Source organism: Ochotona curzoniae, unplaced genomic scaffold, assembly GCF_017591425.1.
Source record: "Ochotona curzoniae isolate NIBS_2020 unplaced genomic scaffold, NIBS_Ocur_1.0 contig_2688, whole genome shotgun sequence".
Classification (NCBI taxonomy): Eukaryota; Metazoa; Chordata; class Mammalia; order Lagomorpha; family Ochotonidae; genus Ochotona; species Ochotona curzoniae.
Window position 1 is genome coordinate 17,192,561 of NW_024465553.1, and position 25,340 is coordinate 17,217,900.

The 25,340-nt window shown below is 41.9% G+C and overlaps 1 protein-coding gene across 1 annotated transcript in view; it reads right to left on the reverse strand.

Annotated features, from left to right (window-relative positions):
* The window catches only part of YLPM1 (YLP motif containing 1), a 68,560-nt gene that overhangs the window by 22,950 nt on the left and 20,270 nt on the right, over nucleotides 1-25,340 (reverse strand). The window contains exons 5-9 of the mRNA XM_040975281.1: nucleotides 9,331-11,448; nucleotides 6,702-6,819; nucleotides 2,153-2,564; nucleotides 1,942-2,034; nucleotides 146-341 (exon numbers count right to left, since the gene is read on the reverse strand). Coding sequence (XP_040831215.1) covers nucleotides 146-341; nucleotides 1,942-2,034; nucleotides 2,153-2,564; nucleotides 6,702-6,819; nucleotides 9,331-11,448 — 2,937 coding nt within the window. The remainder of the gene's footprint in view (nucleotides 1-145; nucleotides 342-1,941; nucleotides 2,035-2,152; nucleotides 2,565-6,701; nucleotides 6,820-9,330; nucleotides 11,449-25,340) is intronic.

The window sequence follows — 25,340 nt, forward strand, 5'->3', positions numbered from 1 at the left end:
ATAAACATTCTTCCCTTCCCAGATTAGACATCCACACGCACGAGAAAATGCCATCAACTACATTTCCTTTAAATATCCTGACTTTTGCTGAACTGCTGCCACCCAGTAACTTGCACACCTGCTGAAGACATTTTTGGTAGCACACCTGTCATCTCGGGGGCGGCGCTCTCTGTCAAAGCGATCACGGTCATACTCGATAACACCACGATCCCGCTCTCGATCTCTATGTGTCTCTCGATCTCTTTTAAAATCCCGATGATCTGCTATAATATTACTTTGACGATCAAAATAAGGCTCACGGTCCCTGTCCCTATCGTAACGATCACGTTGGCCTGCATGCTCTATAAAAACAATTAGCACAAACAACAATTATATCCCTTTTTCAGCAAGAAAATTGGAAAAGCACAAATCTAACTTTAGAACTATGATAAACTGCTGCCTTAAATCCAGTAAGATTTTATCCACAATAAAAGAAGGCCCTCATAATCTCACCAAGAGGAAATTGGTATTACAGTGTGGGCCTAAAATGCGTAAAATACTACTCTTGGGAGCTGGAGCCATGGGTCACTGACTAAATCCTCACCTTGCAAGACTTAAGATCCTATACAGGTGCCGGTTCTAATCCTGGCTGCTCCACTTCCTATGCAGCACCCTGCTTATTGCCTGGGAAAGCAAAGATGGCCCAAGTCCTTGGGTTCTTGTACTCATGTGGGGATCAGAAGTAGTCCTGGCTCCTGGCTTCGGAATGACTTAGCTCAGGCCTTTGCAGCCATTTGGGGAATGAACTACTGAACGAGAAAACTGTCTCGTTCTCTCTGTAATTCTGCCTTTCCAAAAAAAAAAAAAATCTTAAAATCTACATCAAAACCTACTCTAGGTGCCCATGCAATAATACAATGGGTTAAGCCAACACTTGCAACGCTGGCATGCTATTTGGGTGCTGGTTTGAGTCCTAGACGTTCCACTTATGATCTGGCTCCCTGCTAATTTGCCCGGGAAAGCAGCAGAGGACAACCTCTGAGGGTGGGTCCCTAGACCCACATGACACACAGATGAAGCTCTTGGCTTCCGTCTCATCATTTGGGAGTGTATCAGCAGATGGAAGATCCTTCTTTCTCTGTTTCTCCCTCTAATTCTAATTTTTTTAAAAAATAAATCTATTCTGGGCCCGGCGCGGTGGCGCAAGTGGTTAAAGGTCCTCGCCTTGCACGCCCGGGATCCCATATGGGCGCCGGTTCTAATCCCGGCAGCCCCGCTTCCCTTCCAGCTCCCTGCCTGTGGCCTGGGAAAGCAGTCGAGGACGGCCCAAAGCTTTGGGAACCTGCACCCGCGTGGGAGACCCGGAAGAGGCTCCTGGCTTCGGATCGGCATAGTATCGGCCTGTTGCGCTCACTTGGGGAGTGAATCATCGGACGGAAGATCTTCCTCTCTGTCTCTCCTCTCTGTATATCCGCCTTTCCAATGAAAAAATAATAAAAATAAATCTTTAAAAAAAAAAATAAAATAAATCTATTCTGACTCTGATAGTTAAATGTTTTTTTTTTTTAAGATTTTTATTATGTTTTTATTGGAAAGGCGGATATACAGAGAGGAGAGACAGAGAGGAAGATCTGTTGTCCAGTGAGTCACTCCCCAAGTGAGCGCAACGGCCGATGTTATGCCGATCCGAAGCCAGGAGCCTCTTTCAGGTCTCCCACGCGGGTGCAGGGTCCCAAAGCTTTGGGCCGTCCTCGACTGCTTTCCGGGGCCACAGGCAGGGAGCTGGAAGGGAAGCGGGGCTGCCGGGATAGAACCAGCAACCATATGGGATCCCGGGCGTGCAAGGCGAGGACCTTAACCACTTGCGCCACCGTGCTGGGCCCTAATTCTAATTTTCAAATAAATACATAAATCTTTAAAAGATAAAATTTAAAAAGTTACTACTCTCTCTGGAAATCCTACCTGTCTCAAAGGTTGACCTTTCTGGTAGTGGATCTGGGCGCAGAGTTATTCTTTCTCCATAGGGTATCTGCTCAACTTTATTTGAGGACATATCTGGTAAACAAAACCAGAATAAAATATAACCATGAGCTTAAGGAAACAGTGAACGCTTAAGATCTAAGGCTAATAATTGCCACAGAAACCCAAATGTCAGCGCACTACCATTACTCACCTCGACCATGGCCATAATCAACAGTCTGCTGCACAGGTGGAGGCTTGGACATTGGTGGCATACCTATAGGCATCGGGCCAGGAGGTGGCATGGAAGGGTGAATAGGTGGGGGTGGTAACACTGGAGCAGGTGGAATAGGTGTCGTTTCTGCCTTAAATTCTGAATTTAATCCTTGTTCATCATTGGTATCCCAGAGCCCATAGAAAGAATCTTCATCCCAGCGTTCCTGTTCCACAGCTGCACTCTGTGGTTTCATCACTGGAGGTGGAGGCGGAGGCGGAGGTGGCAGAGGAGGAGGTATTGGGACAGGAGGTCTGGTCAGAGGAACAGACGATCTTGGTGGAGCAGGGGGTCTGACAATTGGACCTGGTGGTTTGCCCATGGGAGGGGGTGGCCTATAGGATCCTGGAGGCTGGAGAATAGAGCAAATGGTTTAGTGGATGAGCACATGGCAATCTTTTCCCAGACTAGCAGAAATTAAAATCAGGTTCTGACACATAAAAGAAAAAGTTAGGAGTGGAATCGTTACACAGAGGATTGAACCACTGTCTACGACATTAGCATCCCATATAAGCACTGGTTCAGGCCTGGCTGCTCCATTTCTAATCCCAGCTAATGGTCCTGATCCAGGCACATCCAAGATGACTTTCTTATTGCGCCAGGGCCCAGATACATGACTCTTAGAACTCAGTTAAAAAAAATTAGTGAGATATATTTGAAGAGTTATGTCTCCAAAGCAGATATTTTAAGGTCAATAAGCACAGAAAAAAATACTCAGTCATTAGAGAAATGCAAATTAAAATCATAAGGCAGTACCATTTCATAAACAAGAAAAACTCTAATAAGACAGATTAAAAGCAAAGAATGCCAAGGAAATGTTACTACATTAGAAAATAGTTTTGTCATTCTGAAAGCATATGGAAATATCATTCCTAGGCACTATCCAAGAAAAATAAGAACATATGCTGACCTAAAGACTGCATACAAATATTCACAGCAGCATTAGGCAACAACCCTAATGTCTGTCAACTGGTGAATGGATAAACAAAATGTAGTGGGGCCTGTGTGATGGCTCAATGGCTAACAAGAGGCAACACCCAACTCCCTGCTTGTGGCCTGGGAAAGCAGTAGAGGATGGCTCAAAGTATTGGGGCATGAACCCGCATGGGAGACCTGGAAGAAGCTCCCAGCTCCTAGGTCCTAGCTTTGGACTAGATCAGCTCCAGCCATTGTGGAAACAGCAGATAAAAGATCTTTCTCCCTGTATTTCCTTCTCTCTATAAATCTACCTTTCAAACAAAATAATTTTTTATGTAAAAAACAAGAAACTGCTCTGTATATTATCATTCTCTCCATTATGTACCACATCCTTTCTTTCCTCCCCTTAATTCAAACTAGGGTAGTATTCATCTAGAATCTAACGTTTCAGGCCAACCCTTTGGGTTGAATTTCTGTGTCTGGGGTCCTGGCCAATCGTTCCTCCTCATTTTATTTTAAAGATTTATTTATTTTTATAACAAAGCCAGATATACAGAGGAAGATCTTCCATCCAATGGTTCACTCCCCAAATGGCTGCAATGGCTGGAGCTGTGCCAATCTGAAGCCAGGAGCCAGGAGCTCTTCCAGGTCTCCCACATGGGTACAGGGTCCCAAAGCTTTGGGCCGTCCTCAACTGCTTTCCCAGGCCATAAGCAGGAACGTGGATGGGAAGCAGGGCCGCCGGGATTAGAACCTGCGTCCATATGGGATCCCGGCGTGTTCAAGGAGAGGACTTTAGCCACTACACTATCGCGCCAGGCCCTTATTTTATTTCTTAATGTATTTTATATTATGATTATTATTTTACAAAGTGGCTCCATAGGCTCTGGGCTGCCCTTATTTTAAAACAAAAACCAAACCTTCACAATAACTATGATGTTCACCCACTTGATTAAGAACTTTAGCTACAGCCCAACATGGTAGGCTGGTGGATAAAGTCCTCGCCTTGGATGTGCTGGGATCCCATATGGGAGCCAGTTCTAATCCCGGCAGCTTCCTGCTTGTGGCTTGTGAAAGCAGTCGAGAACGGCCCAAAGCCTTGGGACCCTGCACCCATGCGAGAGACCTGGAAGAAACTCCTGGCTCCTGGCTTCAGATCAGCTCAGCACCGGCTATTGCAGCCACGTGGGGAGCAAATCAGCAGATGGAAGACCTTTCTCTCTGCCTCTCCTTCTCTCTGTAAATGTGACTTTATAATAAAAAAAAAAAAACAAAAAAACAAAAAAACCCAGCTATGAACTTCTTCCCACCCTCAGCTCCTTAAACAAAAGCAGTAACTTTCTAGATGAGAAATGCAGTATAAAAGGCCTCTGGAAAGCTACTTCTTCTTCTTTTTTTTTTTAAAAAGATTTATTTATTTTTATTGCAGTCAGATATACAGAGAGGAGTAGAGATGGAGAGGAAGATCTTCCATCCAATGATTCATTCCTCAAGTGGCTGCATTGTTAAGGAGCATCTTTATGGAGGGAAAGTGTAGCACAAGAACAGAGAAGCAGGACGTGAAGAACAGAGAAGCAGGACGTGAAGAGCAGAGGTCAGTCAGGCCAGCTTTGGAAGCTCACAAAGAATCATGCAAAGCACTCAGATTTTAAAAAAATCACACACACACACACACACGTATAAATGCATGAACGTGCACACAATGCAGAGTGTGAGCTTCCATCTGCTGGCTCACTCCCCATACGTCACAATAGCCATGCCTGGGACTATAACCCAGTTCTCCTTGGTGGGTGGCAGGAGCCCAGTTACTTGAGCTATCACACTGCCTCTACAGCATGCACTAGCAGGAACCTGGAATGAGCCGTTGGGAACTGAACCCATGTGCTCTGATGTGGGATGCAGGCATATTAGCCACTAGACAGCCTTTCTAACAAGGTAAGCATCTTTAAAAAACAGAAGTTTTGACCCCACACCATAGCCTAGAGGCTAAAGTCCTTGCCTTGCACATGCCAGAATCCCATATGGTGCCAGTTCTAATCCTGGAGGCTCCACTTCCCATCCAGTTCCTTACTTGCTGCTGGGAAAGCAGTTGAGGATGGCCCAAGACCCTGAGACCTTGCACCTACATGGGAGATCCAGGAGAGGCTCCTGGCTTTAGACAGGTGCAGCTCTGGCTGTTGTGGCCACTTGGGGATCGAATCAACAAAGATCTTCCTATCTATCTCTCCTCTCTGAGTATCTGCCTTTTCAGTAAAAATAAATCAAATCTTTAAAAATCTAAAAAGAAAAGTTATTTTAGGCAAAAATCACATCAACACAGTCTGGAATATGAGAGCAGTCCTTACTAAAACTAAGAGTTTGAGAGAACTTTTTGAAATAATGGATATTTTCTTTACTCCTTGGTATTTACTCACCAAAATTCAAACTACAGGTTTCAAATGGATATATGCTACTATATGTAAATTCTACCTCAAATTTTGATTCAAAACATCAGATAGAAGCAGGCACTGTGGCACCATATGTTAAACCACTTCATGTGATGCCCACGTCCATACTGGAGTGCCTGCTTTAAGAGTCCTGATGCATCCTGGGAGGCAGTAGATGACAGACCAAACACTTGTGCTCCTGCTGTATCTGTAGAAGACCCAGATGGAGTTTTTGGCTCCTGACTTCAATCTGGCCTATCCTTGGATGTTGCAGATGTTGTCTTTCATGAAGATGAAAGACAATATTTGTGAAGTCATCTAGGCAAGAACTGAGATTATAGCCATATCTGAAGAGTATTAAAAAAGGTATTAAAAAGATAGCAAAATGATGCATAGGACAGAGAAAAGAGATGAGGCACATTTTCAGGTTTTGAGTGATTATCAGTAGGAAAAAGAACAGTTTAATCAGAGACAATTGTGAGATCCCTTCTGAGCATGTTGTGTTTGACCAGAGACAGAACTACAGACAGGATATGGTGTCAACAACTGCGCATGAGTGTAACACGTTAGATCAAAATGGAAAAGAATATTGAGAAATGAAGCTATTTTGACAACATGGCTCAACAGTCATTTTTCAATGTGTTACCATTAAATTATTTGCATAATTTAAAAGAGTATCACTGGCTTAAAGGTTAATCACAAGCAAGAGAAACAAATTTCAAAGCAAAACAAAATATAAGCACCACTTTCTACAATACAGTGAACAGTAGTAAAGTAGGTAGTGCGGTGTGATATTGGATGCCTTCTGTGGCTGGTGTGCTGCTAGTTGAAATGGGCAGGTGTCAACTACAGGTTCACATCTAATCCTGCCTCAATGGACTTGAAACACCTCATTAGGAAAATGCTACAATTCTGCAAACATGAAGCCATACAGTTCACTTCGCTTGATATCCACCTCAAAACCTGGGAAGAAGAGCAACTTCTGCCACGTTTTTGACTACACCCAAGATGTGAAAAAGTCAATTACTACTATTTTTTCAAAATGTACACCTTCCACAAATATTTACGCTTCTTGTAACAGGAAAAAAAATCAAACAGCATTTAAATGTACCCATCTCATTGTCTGAGAACACCTTTTCCCGTACCGGGTACATGGTGGGTCTTGACGCATTCTGTAATCTTGAGTCCTGCGGCGGTGGGTGGTCAGCCATCTGTGGCTCACACCCAAAGTCCTTCATTTTTTGAAGCTGTTCTTTCTGTTCCCTGTAAACGATAAAATCACCACTGCACATAAGGCACATTTATTCCATTCCTAAATGACTACAGTTAGTATCAAAACTTAAAAAGAGGAGAGAGAGAAAGCTCAAAACCTGGCCCTACAACCCTCAGCAGTGCCCAGATCACACATCTAGGTAGCTACTCCTGCTTTCATGCTGTTAACTCATCAGTTATATGTGATATGTAATTATATATTATTGAGATATTCCAGATCCCACAATTTGCTTCTTCAACAGTAATTCTAACATATCATCTACTTGTCAGGTTTTTCTTTCATTCAACCAAAACCTCTATTATTTTTTTTTAATTATACTTTAGATCAGAGAATGCAAAATGGTCTAAAAAAAGTTCTTTACTGGGCATTCACATTAATTCTATAAGCTTGAATTGATTGCTCTTATTTACTAAGCAAAATATTTCACATATAAACTCTAATTCTAAAGAGATTTGTAACATAAAGCTTATGTGCCTAGATGCCAACAATGAACCAAGCGGAGCAGTAGTTACACATGTTAAAGAGTTTTCCATAATTCCCACCACACTACACTGCTCCACTTTTACCCATTTTTGTTAACTTTCTGATTATTGTGGATATTTTAATCATAGGCCAAGGCACAGAAGAAGAACAAATGTTAGCCTAATTATGTAGTCCTAGGTTTTTCTTTAAATTCTAGTTAAATCCTCTCCCCCCTTTTTTTCTTACCAAGCCTACGTCAAACATGTTTAACTCTCTACAGCTTTCTAAAACCATTGCGAATTCCTGCTCACAAATTACACAGTGAAGTGGTCCAAAGGGACATAAGGTAACACTTTAAGTATATAAGATTATTTTCAGCTTCAAGTGAATCACATTCCTGTGATACTACCTACAGCTGCACCCCAATGCAACATAATCCATTTCTATTCACCTACATCACTGGTAATGATTCTTTCATTTATTTTAATTATGTTCATGTTGCCTAGACAGAGCTTTACACAAAAATTTTAAGCAAGGGAGTGTGGGGGGGAAAATGATGAAGAAGAAGCACCTTTTACCCAGCCAAAGCAGTAGTGGATGAAAAGGAAATTTTAAAAAAGGAAAGTAAAGAAATCCTGGCAGGTTAGCAACAGCAATCAGCCTGATGTTCTCCAAATATCAAACAGATCTTACAGAAGAACAGAGTCTGAATTCTTAGTTTGCCACTTGATGGTGGAGTAAACTTAGCTTGTCTGAGCCTTTGTGTCATTTGTGAAGTGGAGGTGATTCCACTTATCTTGGCAGGCCTTTGAGAGATATAAAGATTTGAGATTATAAGAGCATTGAGACAATACCCTTAAGTTATTAGCACAGTGCCTGGCACACAGTAGGTGTCAATCAGAGGTATCCACAGTTCAGATGAGAACAGGGCAGCAGCTAAACATTCTGACACGCTTTCCACAACTTGCTCATGATGGATCTGGCAAGAATAAACCTCTCATACTGTATTCTCCAGAGGCAACAGAGCCTGTTTCACTTCCTGAGGCAAGGGGTCTTTCATCTGTTGTCCGAATAAATGTCCTTCCTCATACTTTCCTAGACCTAAGATTTCTATTAAAATTTCTATTGCATAATCCACAAGTATAAACCAAAACAGAAAGATGAAAGTACCCCATTACATTAGAATCTATTCAAAACATATTCATTTTAACTTATTTTCTCAAAAAAATTGCTTTAAAAGCTATCATGGACTTAACTTCCTCTCTTGGGATATAGTTGGTTTAAGGATTACATGAGTTATTATACAAACACTTTAGATCAGTTCCTGGTAGAGTTAAGCATGCAGTGTTAGCTTTGTTATCATTGCCACTACACGGGAAACATTACTTAGATACCAATACATGGCTGATTGTAAGTCAAGAAATCCAAATTTTTATTTTTCACAAACATCTGATTATAAACACACAAGTAAAACCCTCAAGTAGAAAATATCTGATTCATTGTAACGAAAAGATAACTAAAAAGAAAGTACCAAAAGTTAGACAAACCTGGGGATGCTCCCAAGTGAATCACTCAACAGAGAAAAAAAATACAGCACTTTCCAAAGTTTCTTATCAAAGATTAGTGAACATAAAGTCTAGCAGATTTAATACCAAAGGAAAAAAAACTGCCTACTGGAAAGAGGACGTTAGGTAGGAGCCCTGAGAGGCCCACGGCCTGAGAAGGTCAAGGTTGATACTTGAAACATGCACAGGCATGGCAGGGCAGCAGCACAGGGACAAGGGTCAAGAACAGCAAGCCTTTCTCACACCTCGGGCACAGGTGTGAGAACACAGCTCCCAAACACCCACCCTAGCCCTAAAATGTGCTGGATGATGAGAAACAGAAATTAAAAGGATGGGACAGGAACTTGAAGTAAAAGGATTCCATTCAAATACATCACGTCACTTTAAAAAAGAGCAGTCTGAATTGTGGTGTTGAGTTAAAAAAAAAAAAAAAAGAAAGAAAGAAAAAGAAATGATCTTAAGGTGTCAACTTACCGAAGCATTTTCAGTTCTTGTGCAGCTTTCAAAATGATTTCGTGCTGCCTCTGACTGAGAACCATCACCCCTCCAAGGCCTTGATCAGAGTCTAAGTTTGCATCGGACCCCATCATTTCAGAGGAGTGATGTGAGGAGGTCACATGCTCCGCCATGGGGGAATGTCTCTCCACATCAGATGGGTACCATCTGTCTGACAACCGTTCTCTTTCCCAGTCCATTCTGTCAGGAACATAATCTCGCTTTTCCCGCCATGTATCTCCTCTTTCTGGATACTCTCGGATTCTCAACTCACCCCTATCACGGAAATCTCGATCATACCCATGGTCTCGATTTCTTTCTTCTCTCCATCTATCATCCCGATATCTATCCAGAGATGGAAGAGGTGGGAGGGGTGGTAAAGGCGGAAGAGACGGAATATCACGTTCATGAAACTGTGATTCTTGTTCATCCAGTGGTCTCCCATAATCTCTGTCCCACTCATTATCCAGATTTCTATCATATAGCTCCATGGGTCTTCCGATTCGATCCACATCCCTATCCAGGTCCCTGTCCATTTCCCTATTGTACTCCTCGTCCATATCCTGGTCTCTTTCCCAATCATCCCACCAAGGGCCTCGCCTATCTCCGTCATGAGATCGAGATGGGGGCCCTGAGAACCTGTCCTCTCTGTTATAGGGATCTAGTGTATCATCTTGATAGTCATGCTCACACTCTCTCCAGTACCTTTCTCTGTCCCAATCGTCAAGTCTCTCTCGGTCTACTGGAGCATTTCTACCATCTAATGGGAACTCTTCATGCCCTCTCTCTTCCCCGTGGTTCCATGGAGCCCTAGGAGGCTCATCTCGGTGGTATGGATACATTTTTTCCCCACCATCTCCTGGTTCTGGTCTAAACGGGCCTCTCTCACGACCAAAATCTGGTCTTCCCAGGCCCCTTTCCCGACTGCCAGGCCCTCGAGGAGGTCCCCTTTCCCTGCTCCCAGCTCTGCGAGGTGGTACTCTCTCCCTACTCCCAGCCCTTCGAGGGAGACCTCTCTCCAGACTTCCGGCCCTCCGAGGTAGCCCCCTTTCCCGGCTACCTGCTCTACCCCTTTCCTGGCTGCCTTGCAGACCACCTGGCATTTTCTCCCGACTGCTTCCTGGTCTCATCAAACCCCTCTCCCGGTTGCCTTCTCCTCTGTTCATCTTCTGACTGTCTTCTCTCCTGCCCATCATCTTATCACGAAAATCTTCTGGTTTGACCAACCCTGGACCTCGATTAATTGGCTGGCCACGCCCTCTGTTTACTAGTCCTTTGTCTCGTGTATCTTCCATCCTACTTTGCCCTGGACTTCTGTAAGCTGAGCTGCTCCCTCGATTGCCTTCTAACCTATTATCTCTGCTATCTAGCCGGGGCAACCCTTTTTCTTGGCTGTTTTCTGAATGGGGTAGATCAATGCCCATAGGTTTAAAATCACTATCTGTAGTTACTGATGATGATGGTGCTACTGCTGCTCCTCCCTCCATCCCCCCAGCTTTTGAGGGAAAAGTAGATTGAGTAGGTACAGGTTTATTTGCAAGAGATACAGGCTGAGTAACAGCTTGGGCTTTGTCCATGTGAGTGTCCACACTTTGAGAATTCGGGTCCCAGTCAGAAGGCTCTATGGGCCCTTCCGAGACTTCGCTTTTAGGTGGCTCTTGTTGAGAGTCGCTTAGATTCTCATCTGCCTGAGCCGCCTTGGCATCCTTTACATCTGCAGCCACGGGAAATGCAGCTGATTGCATTTTAAAATTCTTCTGATGGTTACTATTGGTGTCTGCTAATGGTTCTTTGCTTCCTGAAAGAGGCTCTGCTTGTGACTTAGGCTGCTGCTGCTGTTGCTGTCCAAAAGCTGGTTTGGGGCCTTTCCACTGTGGTCCACTCTGTCGAGGACTTAGGGATGTATTGGGGGTAATATAAAATTGAGATGCTGGCCCCCGGGGAATCATTCCCCATTTGCTTTTAGTGCCCTCTGCTGGGTGACCTTCATATCTGGGTCTTGGCCCATCTGGGCGATTTCCTTCAAAACGAGGCCCTTTGGGTCTCGGTCCTTCACACCTTGACCCTAAATCCTCAAATCTTCGAGGACCATCAAATCTACAAGTAAAACAAAAGATATTACTCAAGACAGTAAAGCAGAAAAAAAATTCTCCATGTAAGTATATTTAAGACACTCTTGTCTTAGAGTTTGTTTACAACAATGACTCTTGCAGCCATTAGCAATTCTGAGCCACCTCTACATTCAAACCAGGCTGTTAAGGTGGCAGTGCTCAGAAGGTCTCAGGACAAGCTTTGGAAATCATGTCAGTATTATTAATCCACTTCAACACATTTCCTGTAGCAAGTCACAAATATGCTTAATCGTTAAAAAGCCATGACAAACATTGTTGTCTTAAAAACAGCAAAGCCCACTCATTTTAAATGAAAAAATATTCAACAAACTGCATAACTAATTCTGAGTACTTAATTTAAAACAAGAAAATATAGAGTGGTTACAAATATCATTGGAGCAAGCACTCACACCTTAACAGACACAATTTTAGAAGAAAAAAAAAACAGACATATTTTAAGAGTGTGCACTGACATTTTAAAAAGTCTACACAGAGATGTATTCTGCTAGGAAGCCACTCAGTCGGTAAATATTTATTGCACATCTCCTGTCTGTCAGGCACTGTACTATTTTCCAAGAGATTTAGGAGTGACATGTCATCTGTGATCCCAAAGAACTTACAATCAAGCACAAAGGGAATCTAAGCATAAGTAAGTGCCAACTGATGGAATGGTTAACACAGATCTGCAAACAAAGCAACAGAGAAGGGCACAGCCAATGGCACCGGGCTGGGGGTTGGGATGAAGGGGAGGAGGAGCAGAGTGCTGTCCAGTAAGGGCTGCAGGTGAGTGCAGAAAGACAACCCCTCAGAGAGCAGGCCCAGAGCATGTGGCAGATGAGAACATAAGGTGGCCAGAGGGCAGAGAAACACAAAGCAACAGAGCAGAGTTGAGCAGGAGAGATGGGGCTGAGGGAGGAATGGAAAAATCAGCACATAAACAAACAGGAAAGAAAGCATCAGTCTTTAGAGACCTGGCAGGTCTCCTGTGACACAACCTGCTACTGCTCCTCCAAACACCCACTCCACCATTCTTGGACAGAGCCTGACACAAGGCCGCCCAGGCTAGAGACGCTCATTTCCAACTTCTCTTACAGGGCAAGGAACGAAATGAAAATGAGTTATATATCTTTCTGGAAGGAGGCACATCTTCCTCTTTCTCATTTTCTTTTTCATGTTATCTCAGGACCGTGGAATCAGAGACAACATACTGAGGGGTGGCTAAGATACAAACCAGAAAGAGTCTGGATTTCTGACACTGCACATCTTTCATGTAAGTTCTAAGATATATATATAGTTCACAAACATATAAATTGTTAAAGCTACCTGCTTCTGGATCTACTAAACAGATGAATTCTACAGGTTAAGGAGTTTAGAATTGCCTTCTAAAAGCCCTTAAAGCCACTAAACATGATTTTGAAAAGATGGCTTTAGCAGAAAAAAAAGAGAGCAGTAAAATTTTTTTAAATTATTTTTTCATTTCAATAGGAGAAATGGGAGAAGAGAAAAGGGACAGAGAGACTGAATGAAGGAATAAATATCTTCCACCTCTTTGTTTACTTCTTAAATGCTAACAGCAGCTAGGGTCGGACTAGGCTAAAGCCAGGAGCCTAGAACTCAACCCAAGGGTGGCAGGGACCCAAGTACCGGAGCCATCACTTAAGCTCTGCCCGAGCAGGATGCTGGAACTGGAAGCAGGTCCAGCACTCAAATTCAAGCTCTACAATGGAATATAGGCAATCCAAGTGACACCTCATCCACTGCATCAAACACCCATGTGATGAGCGAAAAGAATTCAGACTATTTCTACAATCTGAGTAGCTTAAGATGAGACCTACTCTCTTAAAAAAAAAGTGTTTACTTTCAAAGGCAGAGAGAGATCTTATCTTCCATCTACTAGTTCATTCCTCAAATGATTGTAGCAGCTGGGGCTGGGTCATGCTGAATCCAGGAGTCAAGAACTTTACCCAGGTGGCAGGAACCCCAAATATCAAGCAGGCCATCACCTGCTGCCTCTCAGGTGCATTACCAGGAAGCTGGATCAGAAGCGGAGATGGAGCTTAATTTCAGGCACTTTGATATGGGATACAGGCAACCCAAACAGTGGCTGAACTCAGTTATACCACAACACCCACCCTGGAGATGTCTACTCTACCATAGTAACTGATATAATGATTCAGAGGAGGGGATAGAAGTGAGATGTCCAAGAACGTAGAACTTACAGGATTCTCTAAGGGGGAAAGAGGGGAATAGTGATAAGAAAAGGGAGGAATTTAGGATGCTTCCAACTGCTCAGAAGACTGAGTGGCCAGTGATAACCTTTCATGCTTTTAAAGCCAGTAACACGGCCTGTTTAACTTGGGGAATCAATGAACAATAAACTTATTTTAGCGAAAAATAAAAAAATAAAATTCATCCCTGTGACTTAAGGCTTTGCTGGTGTAACACTTTAGCCAGAGAATATAGCAAGCATTCTATGAAGCTGACGTTGAGACTCTGGAAAGGGTTTACTGTACTGAATGGGAGTGACTAAGCCTGATTTTGGAAGGGACACTTGGGTCACTGTGACACAAGGCGGGTAAGAGAGTACGTCTGAATGAAATACAAGAGATCTTTGAGGATGCCTTGCAGCACGTCCTGAGATTACAGTCTGCAGACAGGAATCCAACCAACCAAAGAACCAGGACCAGGTGAGCTGCTTGCTGAGAACAAGGGGAGCATGGAACAAGTATGGAAGAGTTATGACTACATGACCAGCTGTAGAAATAACATTACAATGTTTATAAATATCTCTTCCTTAATTTAATGTGTTTCCCATTATACTGTAAAGTATTTTGGGTTCACCCTGCTTTTGTTCCTTATCATTTAATGTAAAGTATGCTAACAGTTACCTTTCTATTTCAGCATTTATATTATGGAAAATCCAAAACAAGGAATGTGACCCAGATAGAAAAACGAATGGCAGCCCCCTCAAGACTTCGTATTCTCTTCCAAGCAAAGGGTTACAGAGGCTTTAATGGTCCAGGGATACGTGCTTTACATCAGGTACAAAAACTTCCCTGTGGTCTGCACTGATTAGAAAAAAGTTAGAAAAGGAATTCTAGGAAATGTACTTCTGCACAGCCAGGTCAACACGTTACAAACCAATACAAGGAATTTAAAAATAAAATAACCCACACTAAATAGAGAAGGGGCTAACAGTAGTTAGGAACCTTTTAAATTCCATATGCAAATATGAGTAATAACTTACAGAGCTGAAAGAAGCTGTGACTTAGGGTACTGGCAGCAAATGGGCACAAAATAAAAGGTAGGCCAGGCTTTTCAGACACCATGGGTGCTGAGGAAGAACAGGAGTGAAACTTGGGGCTAAAAACATGTCAACTATGCCCAGCATGGTGGCCTAGCAGCTAAAGTCCTCGCCATATGGAAGCTGGTTCTAACCCCGGCAGCCCTGCTTCCCATCCACGTTCCTGCTTGTGGCCTGGGAAAGCAGCCAAGGATGGCCCAAAGCTTTGGGAACCTGCACCCGCATGGGAGACCCGGAAGAGCTCTTGTCTCCTGGCTTTGGATTGGCGCAGCTCTGGCCGCTGTGGTCACTTGGGGAGTGAATCAGCAGAAGGAAGAGCTTCGTCTCTGTCTCTCCTCTTCTCTAAATAGCTGACGTTGTAATAAAAAGAAATAAATCTTTAAAAAAAAAAAAAGGTCAACTAACATCCACATATAGAACCATAAACCAGCCTTTCCCTAAGCTAAATGTCTCTAAATTCCTGCATCTGGGAATTCCCTAGCAGTATCTGACAGTTCTTGGCCCTATCACCTAAAACAAAACTTCAAGGCTGGCATGCATCTTCCAGACACACAGGGCCCCATCCTTCAATACACTGAAAGAATTAAAAGTCAAGGTGTATCAGTACAACGAAACAAGAGACAAAGACAACCAATTCATTGGACCCAAAGAAATTTCTCAGGGTTAAGACACATCACTCTCCAACAAAATCTATAGCCAAATTACTAGTCAAGTGTAAGGTAAGGATAAAAACTTCTTCAGACAAAAGAGAACTCAGAAAAACAATCTTGCTATCCACACTTTGTAAGTCCTACCAAGAAGCCAAAGACTCCATGGCAAATACAAGTCAGAGGGTGGCCAAGGGAGATGCAGTGCTGCCAGCCACGTGTCAGTCCAGGAATGAGGATGCCTCATTTTGTGAAACGGATTGGATTTCTCCCAGGAGAGGGAGGAGATGGTGCTTTCAAGAGTGGGTGTGGGAGAATATTTGAAAGGATAAATGATGAGAAAAAGGAGAAATGGAAAATCTCAAAAAAAAAGTTACACAAAAGAAAATGTGATGCTGGTATCCTACTCAGCTCTACAACATGCATTTATCAATATCACAGTCTTTTCAGCAGTGATAGAAATATATTGAGGAGATGGAGTTAGACAGCAGAGGAAGAATGAAACCTTTATCAGAACAGGAAGTAAATAGATCTAAATTGGTAAGAGAGCAGCAGGATAGTACTGAGGGTTTGAAGCTAGTTCCCAAAAGAGAGCTGAAAAACCCAGAGAAACTGCCATTGGAAAACACATCTAGGGCTGTGCAGAGCAGCAAAGGGCCATTTCATTTGATTTATTTTTAAACCATATCAACATAAAGGCAAACTTCAATAAAAATGTAAATGTTTTTAAAAGCACAGAAAGGACCAGGCATTTGGTCTAAAGGTTAACACACTGGTATGCCCACAGCCCATATGGGAGGTCTTGCGTTAGAGTTCCAGCTGCACCCATGATTCTACCTTGTACGCAAGGTACCCCTTGCAAGGGAACATGTGATGGCTCAAGTAGATGGGACCTTTCACACACACACACGAGTTCCTAGCTTCTGACTTTGGCCTGGCCCAGCCCTAGCCATTGCAGGAATCTGGGAGTAACCAGCAGATGGGCATAGTCTCTGTTACTCCACCTCTTTCGGGAACCAGGGGCAGGGGGAGAAAAACAGGGGATTTGTCTTCAACTGAACATGGACTGGGCTAGTTCTGACACAAGAAAGATGAACACGGTAAGGTCATCTTAAGGGGTGAGGGGTGGAAGTGAGGCATTGCACTGAGCCTGACGGATGTCCCTGATTCTCCTGTGAGGAGGTAGGAAGCTAAATGGAAGATATAAAACAAAACAAAGACATCTGCTCATACTGAGAAGTACTAGTATAGACTGGGAATGGCTATCAAGAGAACAGGGGAAAGAAGATGAGTGGAAACTCAGGTGCTATGACTCAGTCAACAACAAATCCAATCTGCAAGCTGACCAGGGACTCACTGAGAACCGTGTCAGGCATGGAGAACATACCTACAGAGTGCAATAAATATGCTGTTTCAGCGCTTGTGATTGCTGGGCTCCTTTTTTTTTTTTGAGTTACATTTACTAGTTCCAAGTGTTAGAAAAATACTATAGACCATTCAAAGTATATAAACTTATCTGCTCAATTAGATTATTATTAGTTTACATAGTGAAGAGACTATCTTTCACAATGTAAAAGTTGGTACAAAAACTATCAACACGTTATCTGATATTATAAGGTATGAATATGAAATAAGCTGCTTTCCTAATTTAACTGTGAATACCTTGACAATTTTTATCCAATCCATGACGCATTTTACTGGACACCTACTAATGGCAGGTACTGTGCTAATATCAGAAATAGAATCCGACTTGTATGGAATCCACAAGAAGAATAAAACAAGCAACAAAACAGAATCTGATGAACATGGAACATGTTTTTCTTGCTAAATAAATTATCCCCAATGTCTGACTCATTAAAAGATCCCAATTGATAATTAATAAAGTGCTACCCCTAGGGCAGGAAAAAAAAAAGGAATTAGTAAAGCCAAGTATGGCAGGAAGGAGACTTCAGTGCAAGAGAAGAGAGAGTGTATACAGGCAGAGGGAGGAGAAAGGAGGTAGGAAGTACTAAGTGGGGTTCAGATGAGGACACAGCAGGAAGACTGGTCACATGATACCAGGGTAAGGTGATTGACTTGCAGAATTCCCCATGCACAGACAAGGACCACCATTTTTATCTTCATATTGGAGAGAAAGAAAATGTTGAGGTCACTTGAAACATGTATTCAACATGACATATAAATGGCAATTACTTATCACTATTGTACTTTAAAAGCTTCAAAGCTTAAAGATACACAAAATGGTAACAAGCAAGCACATTTACATTTATAAAACTAAAAGTCATTTACACTTTTGAAAGCAAAGTTATTTAAAAATTAGCGATGATTGGTGTTTAGACCAGTGGTTAAGGTATTGCTTGAACATCTGTTTCACACTGGAATGTCTCAGTTGATGGCTCAAATACACTTGGATCCCTGCAACCCACATGGGAAACTTGAACTGAGTTCCAGGCTTCCGGATTCAACCTGACCCAGCACTGGCTGCTGTGGACATTTGGAGGGTGAAATAGTAAATGAAAATCTCTTTCAAATAAATAAATTTTTGAAAATTTGTATAAAAAGACACCACCTCCACATAAACAAAATAACTTTTTAACATATAAAAACATGTATTTGAAACAACATAAAAGCATAAGATTTACTACAGTCACATAAAACTACACACATTACATATTTGATAAAAACAAAAATTAACAAATATTTGGTATTCAAATATCTTAAAAACTAATTTCATAAATTCACAAAAATGAAAACCTTAAAACTCAGTACAAAAATTATGCCTTAGGTTTAAAAATTTCAAAATTTAATATATAAACTTTTAAACTAAATATAAAAATTCAAGAGGTATGCAGAAATACAATTACCCTTAAATGAGTTGTTATCTGTATCACACCATTTGCATAAACACTAAAATCAACAGACCATTGGAAATAAGATACCAAAGTTTGGGAACAAACTTCTTCCTTCTCAGTTTTTATGTGAAACAATCACTATTTTCTATTAGCCAATGTACTAAAATAAAAACTCTCAAAAGTAAGTAATCATGATAAATGGGAACAATCATGACAAATGAAAATGAAGAAAACTATAGACCCTTGTCCTGGAATTGTGGCACAGGGTGTTAAAGCACTACTTGTGGTGCTGGAATCCCATGTCAGAGTGACAGCTGAAGTCTAAGCTACTCTGCTTCACATTCAGTTTCCAGCTAATGTGCCCAGCCCCAGAAAGGCAACAGAGGTGGTCCAATGGTTTTGGGTCATAGACACATATATAGGAGAACCAGAAGGAATGTCTGCTTCCTAGCTTTTGTCTGGCCTAAACATGAATAATGTGACAATTGAGGGAGTGGGGTAGGTATGAATAAATGAATGGAAGCTCTGTGGTGTGTGTGTGTGTGTGTGTGTGTGTGTGTGTGTATCTCCCTCTGTCACTCTTTCAAATAAATACCACAGCCAAACAACTCTCCCCTCCCGTCATCGACAAAAATCCGCTGGGCCCAACACTGCAGTTCAGCAGGCCAAGCCACTATCTGTGATGCTGGCGTCCCATGAGTGCTGGTGCAGGTCTGGCTGCTCCACTTTCAATCCAGATCCTTGTAATACGTCTGCAGCACAAGATGTCTCAAATGTCTGGGCCTCTTGCGCCCATGTGAAAAGTGTGAATGAAGCTTCTAACTTCAGCTTGAATCAGCCCTGGCCACTATAGCCATCTGGAGAGTGAAACAGTGGATAGAAGATCTCTCTACTCTCCCTCTCTGTAATTCTACCTTTCAAATAAATAAGTAAATCTTAAAAATGATTAATTTTAAAATCTACAGTCCCTTATTAATCCTACCAAGACATCTAAAACTGAACAGCTCCGTAACTCCAATCCTTTTTTTAAAAACATTATTTTCAAAAAAGATTTATTTTATTTATTTTTATTGCAAAGTCAGATATACAGATAGGAAGAGAGACAGAAAGGAAGATCTTCCGTCCGATGATTCACTTCCCAAATGACTGCAATGGCCAATGCTGCGCTGATCTGAAGCAAGAAGCCAGGAACTTCTTCCGGGTATCCCACGTGGGTGCAGGATCCCAAGACTTTGGGGCCATCCTTGACTGCTTTCCCAAGTCACAAGAAGGGAGCTGGATGGGAAGAGGAGCTGCCGGGATTAGAACTCGCATCCATATGGGATCCCGGTGTGTTCTAGGTGAGGACTTTTGCCACTAGGTCACCATACTGGGCCCAAGATTTAATTTTTTTTTTTTTTATTGGAAAGTCAAATATACAGAGAAGAAGAGAGAAAGAGAGGAAGACCTTCCATCCAGTGGTTCACTTCCCAAGTGACCGCACAGCTGGAGCTGAGCCAATCCAAAACCAGGAGCCAGGAGCCTCTTCCAGGTCTCCCACATGGGTGCAGGGTCCCAAGCCTTTGGGTTGTCCTAGACTGCGCTTTCCCAAGCCACAGACAGGGAGCTGGATGGGAAGCGGACTGCCAGGATTAGAACCACACCCATATGGGATCCGTGTGTGTTCAAGGTGAGGATTATAGCCACTAGGCCACCATGCTGGGCCCCAAACAAATCTTTAGAAAAAAAATTCCACTGGCCCAGGCATTAAGCCTAGCAGTTCAGCTATTCCATGCCACACTGAAAGGCTCACAGTTGGAGTCCCAGCTCCAGCTCCTGACTTCAGCTTCCCCCCCCAGCCCACCCTCAGAGGCAATGGGTGAACACTCAGTAGTTGAGACCCTCTGGCCCCCAGAGACCTGAATTGAATTTCTGGCTCTTGGCTACAGAGCCAATACCACTGTGGACATCTGGGGATGAATTAGCAGGTAGGAGCCTTGTCTGCTTCCTTCACTCTCCCCCTTTCAAAGTATGTGTGTGTGTGTCCTCTTTAGAGTGTATCAGGTTGGATTTATTTTATTTGTAAAGTTTATTTCCTGGCTTTCCTATGTCTCAAATTAAAATCTCTTGCCCCACCTCCTATTTCCAGTTGCCTGCCAATCTAGATCATGAGAGGCAGCAATGATGTTTCAAGGTCCTGCCATTTTTTACATTAGCCAAGAAATTCCAAAAGCCATCAATATTAGAATAGACAGACTATGGTATTTTCACATAACAGGGAAACTTGGATTATGTTCTCACCAACTGGCTTTGGACTTGGCCCAATCCTAGCACTGCCAGCATTTGAGCCAGCAGATGGAAATTCTTCATTTTAAATATTTTATTTGAATAAAACAGATACTTGAAATCCTGCATTGCCTTGCAATTACTAGAAGGATCTACTGAATCCTTTAATGAATCTAAGAAACAAGAGCGAATTCTACTAAAATTTTCTCTATATTTTTAAGCATTCTGCAATTTCCTCACCCTATATTATATGTCAGTTGTCCTGAGGTATAATTTTTTTAAAGACTTATTATTTTTATTGCAAATTCAGATACACAGAGAGGAAGAGAGACAGACAGGAACATCTTCCATCCAATGATTCACTTCCCAACGGCCGATGCTGCGCCAATCCGAAGCCAGGAGCCAGGAACTTCCTCCAGGTTTCCTATGCAGGGTCCCAAGGCTTTGGGCCGTCCTAAACTGTTTTCCCAGTCCACAAGCAGGGAGCTGGACGGGAAGTGGAGCTGCTGGGATTAGAACCAGTGCCCATATGGGATCCCTGCGAGTTCAATGCAAGGATTTCAGCTGCTAGGCCACCACACCAGGCCCTGAGGTATAATTTTTAAAAATTAAAATAAGAAAACAAAAGATAAAATTGTCTAGAAGGATGGAATAAGGGTGAAATAAATTTTCACTAACCTAAATATTATGTTTTACTTATAAGCTTCATTAAGTACAAGTGAAAATTAATAATTTTTCATTTCCTGATAGCCAAGAAAACTAAAAGTCCATTCAAAATTATTAGCCAAATCAAAAATACAGAGATATGGGGTTAGCATGACAGCCTAACTGATTAGTCTGCCACCTGCAAGCACTGGGATCCCATATGGGCACCAGTTACTGTCCTGGCAGCTCTGCTTCCCATCCTGCTCCATACTATGGAATGGTATATTCCACAGCAGAAGGCAGAAGAGATTGGCCCAAGTCCTTGGCTTGCTGCTCCCATGTAGCAGACCTGGAGGAAGCTCCTGGCTCCTGATCAGCTCAGCTTCAGCAACTGCAGCCATCTGGGGAATGAACAAATGGATGGAAGATCTTTCTGTCTCTCCTCCTCTCTATAAATCTGATTTTCCAATAAAAATAAATAAATCTTTGAAAAACAAAAAAGCTTAGAGCATTCAAGGCTCTCTAAAAATGTTATCAAATTATCATATAAGTGAAATCTGCACATGAGTCCTCAGATGACAATATCCTAGATGAATATTCTCAATCTCAAAACACAATCAGCAAGCAATTTCTGAGGTACAAACGAAATGTGGTACTGTTACACACTTAAAGCCTAAATAGGAAGGAAGAACCTGGATATCTTGAGTTGTTAAAAGGATATCTCACAGGATCATATTGTTCTTTATAATATTTGTGTATCAAAATTTATTGGATGCAACATAAATTTATTCTTTAATGTTTTGATTAAAATTCATAATTAGGAGCCTGGCACAAAGACTCAACTGGCTAATCCGCCCTCTTTAACCACTGGGCTTTCACATGAGTGCCAGTTCGTGTTCTGGCAGCTCTACTTCCCATCCAGCTCCCTGCTTGTGGCCTGGGAAAGCAGTCCAGGACAGCCCAAAGTTTTGGGATCCTGTACCCACATGGGAGACCTGGAAGAAGCTCCTGGCTCGTGGCTTCAGATCGGCTCAGCTCTGGTCATTGTGGCCACATGGGTAGTGAACCAATGGGTAGATCTTTCTGTACCCCCATCTCTGTGTAAATCTGACTTTCCAATAAAAATAAATAATTTTTAAAGTAATTAAATAGAAAGAAATGTAACCTCAAAAGCCATCAGAAAGTATAAATCAAAAGTTACCAGAATTCACCAAAATTATTAAAATTTAAAGTTTAATGCAACCAAGTGTTCCATAAGGATAAAAAGAAAAAAATAGAACACTGAAACACTACCAATTCAGCAGAAACGAAAAGCCACTTGGGAAAACTGTTTAACAGCACTTATCAATGCAAAACATGTATATACCAAAGAAAATCAATTCCATTCCTTTAAACTGATAGTCATATAGTTACAACATGGACTATAGTACAGGAATCAGAATGAATAAATGACTGATGCAAACAATAAAACAATGTAAAGTGAAAATATCAGACTCAGGAGAGTACATAAACATGATTCCATTTGATACATTCAATATATCCAGACAAAATTAAATACAGACCAACATACACATTGCACACCTACAGGGACATACACAGCACTAGGGGACACAACATATTTTGTTAAATAATCAAAAAAAAATTGCAATTACCATCAATATTGTAATAGACCACGGTATTTTCATACAGCAGAATACTGTCCAGAATGAAAATGAAAAAAACCACCACACTGTCCACTACAGATGAAGCTTATGATAATATAATGTCAAGTGAAAGATTCAAAATGATAAATACAATGGAGGGATGTGTATTTAGCGTAGCAGCTAAAAGGCCAGTGGATGTACCAGTATTTCCCTACTGGGGTTCACAGGCTCAATATTTGTCTCTTTTTACAACTCAAATAAAAACAAATAAATGAAAAAGTATAAGAAAGAATATACATAAATTACAATTCCATAAATATGAAATCCAGAAATGAGCAATTTTGGGTAATAAAAAAATCAATCTACTGGTTATTTTCAGGCTGGGAAACAATGACTGAGAAAGGGACAGAAGAGGCTTCCTTAACTATGTAGTGACAATCTCGACATTCTATTTTGTTAAAATGTACTGAGCACAGTTGAGAGCATGTACGCTATCCTTCAATAAGTAAGCTAAATTAATGAAATATAAAATATTTTAAGAAGTCAGCATCCACTGACAGGACAGTTTTCTGGGGAACAGTGGTCTTCTGGAAGACTTAGTAAATCCAATGGGGTAGGGGTGCGTGACCTGCACATTTAATTATGTGGTACACTATCTATATGTAATGCAATGTTGTCACTTGATGTTTTTAAATCTTGAGTTTTTAGAAAGCAGACCAAAATCTGGATTTTGCAATAATTCAAAGCTATTGAAACACTTCATTTTTTTTTATGACTTACTTTATTTTTATTTGAAAGGTAGAGTTATGAAGAGTAAGACAGAGAGATCCTCCATCTGCTGATTCATACTCCAAATGGCAGCAACTGCCAGAGCTGAGCTGATCTGATCTGAAGCCAGGAGTTCCCTCCAAGTCCCCCACTTGGGTGCAGGGACCAAGGACCCAAGCCATTCTTTTCTACTTTTCCAGGCCACAGGCAGGGAGCTGGATCAGAAGTGGAACAGCGAACAGGCGCCATTGGGATGACAACACTGCATCCCACAGAGGCTTAGACCACTACACCAGCCCAAAGTACTTCATTTGAACAGAATGCTGCTGATAAATTAGTTTGGGTATGTTCTCAATTCTTATTTCTCTATTCAGCTTTAAAAAAAAAAAAAAAGAATAATTAAGCAAAATCTGAATTCAACTAATAAAGATCCCGATTTTCCTTAATAATGTGATTTACTCTTTCATTCAATAACCAAGTTTGCAAAAGACAGAATGTGTATTGTGGGGGAGGGCTGGTTACATTGTACGAAAAAAGAACTAGGCTTAGGTGATAGTAAAAAATTGTTGTACTCTGTGGGAGTTCAGTAAGCAAAAAGTAAAAGTGTGACACAAATGCCAACATAAGCTGCCTTAGGGAAAGGCTTTCAGAATAAGGAGGACAATATGAGCAAAATCAATTCAAGGATCAAAAAAGCCATCCTCATCGAAATCAGCAGAAAAAAAACATACCTAGAGCAATATAATTAAAATTCAAAACATTTCAGCAAGCTAAAATGTTGGCCCAACCATGGCAAGATGAAATTTAAAGACAATATAACTTAAAAACTAAAAATGAAAAACAACTATACAAGTTCAAGTGTAATAACCTCCAATGTGGGCGCTAGCATTATGGCACAATGGGTAAACTGTTGCCTATGATGCCAGAACCCCCTGAGCACCAGATTAAGTCCTGGCTGACCCACTTCCAATCTAGCTCTCTGCTAATAAACTGGGAAAACTTGAAAGCTGGGCCAAGTTTGTGAGCCCAGTGACCCAAGCTGGGACACCTGGACTGGGATTCTGGGTTCCAGTTTCATGGCTTTGGCCTAGCCCAGCCCCATCCATGGCAGCCAACACAGAGAATCTGTGGCTGTCGTTCTCTCTCTCTCTGTCACTCAAATAAATAAATAAGTTTTGGTGCTTTTTTTTAAAAGACATTTTTATTGGAAAGTCAGATATACAGAGAGGAGGAGAGACAGAAACATCTTACATCCACAGATTCACTTCCCAAATGATTGCAATGGCTGAACCTGAGTTCATCAGAAACCAGGAGCCAGGAACCTCTTCCAGGTCTCCCAAGTGGGTGCAGGGTCCCAAGGCTCTGGGCCATCCTGTACTGCTTTTCCAGGCCACAAGCAGGGCACTGGATGGGGCGAGGGGCTGCTGAGATTAGAACCGGCAGACATGTAGGGCTGCGGGCATGTAAGGCAAGAACTTTAGCCACTAGGCTACTGCACTAGGCCCTGTTTGTGCTGTTTTTAAAAATTAGCTAATGTGAAAAGGCCTGGGAAGCCCAACTGATGGTAAGGCTCTTCATCAGTCAATACTGTGTAAATGCTGATTTAAAAAGTTTGCTAGTTTATAAGCATACTACTTATAGCAAGGTTGGTAATAGGCCTTGGTGTTCTGTAGCTGATGTAAGTGCTCATTCAAAGGTATGGTTACAAAGATATGGGGGTGAGAGAGGCAGTGATGAAGAGAGGGAGCTTGGAG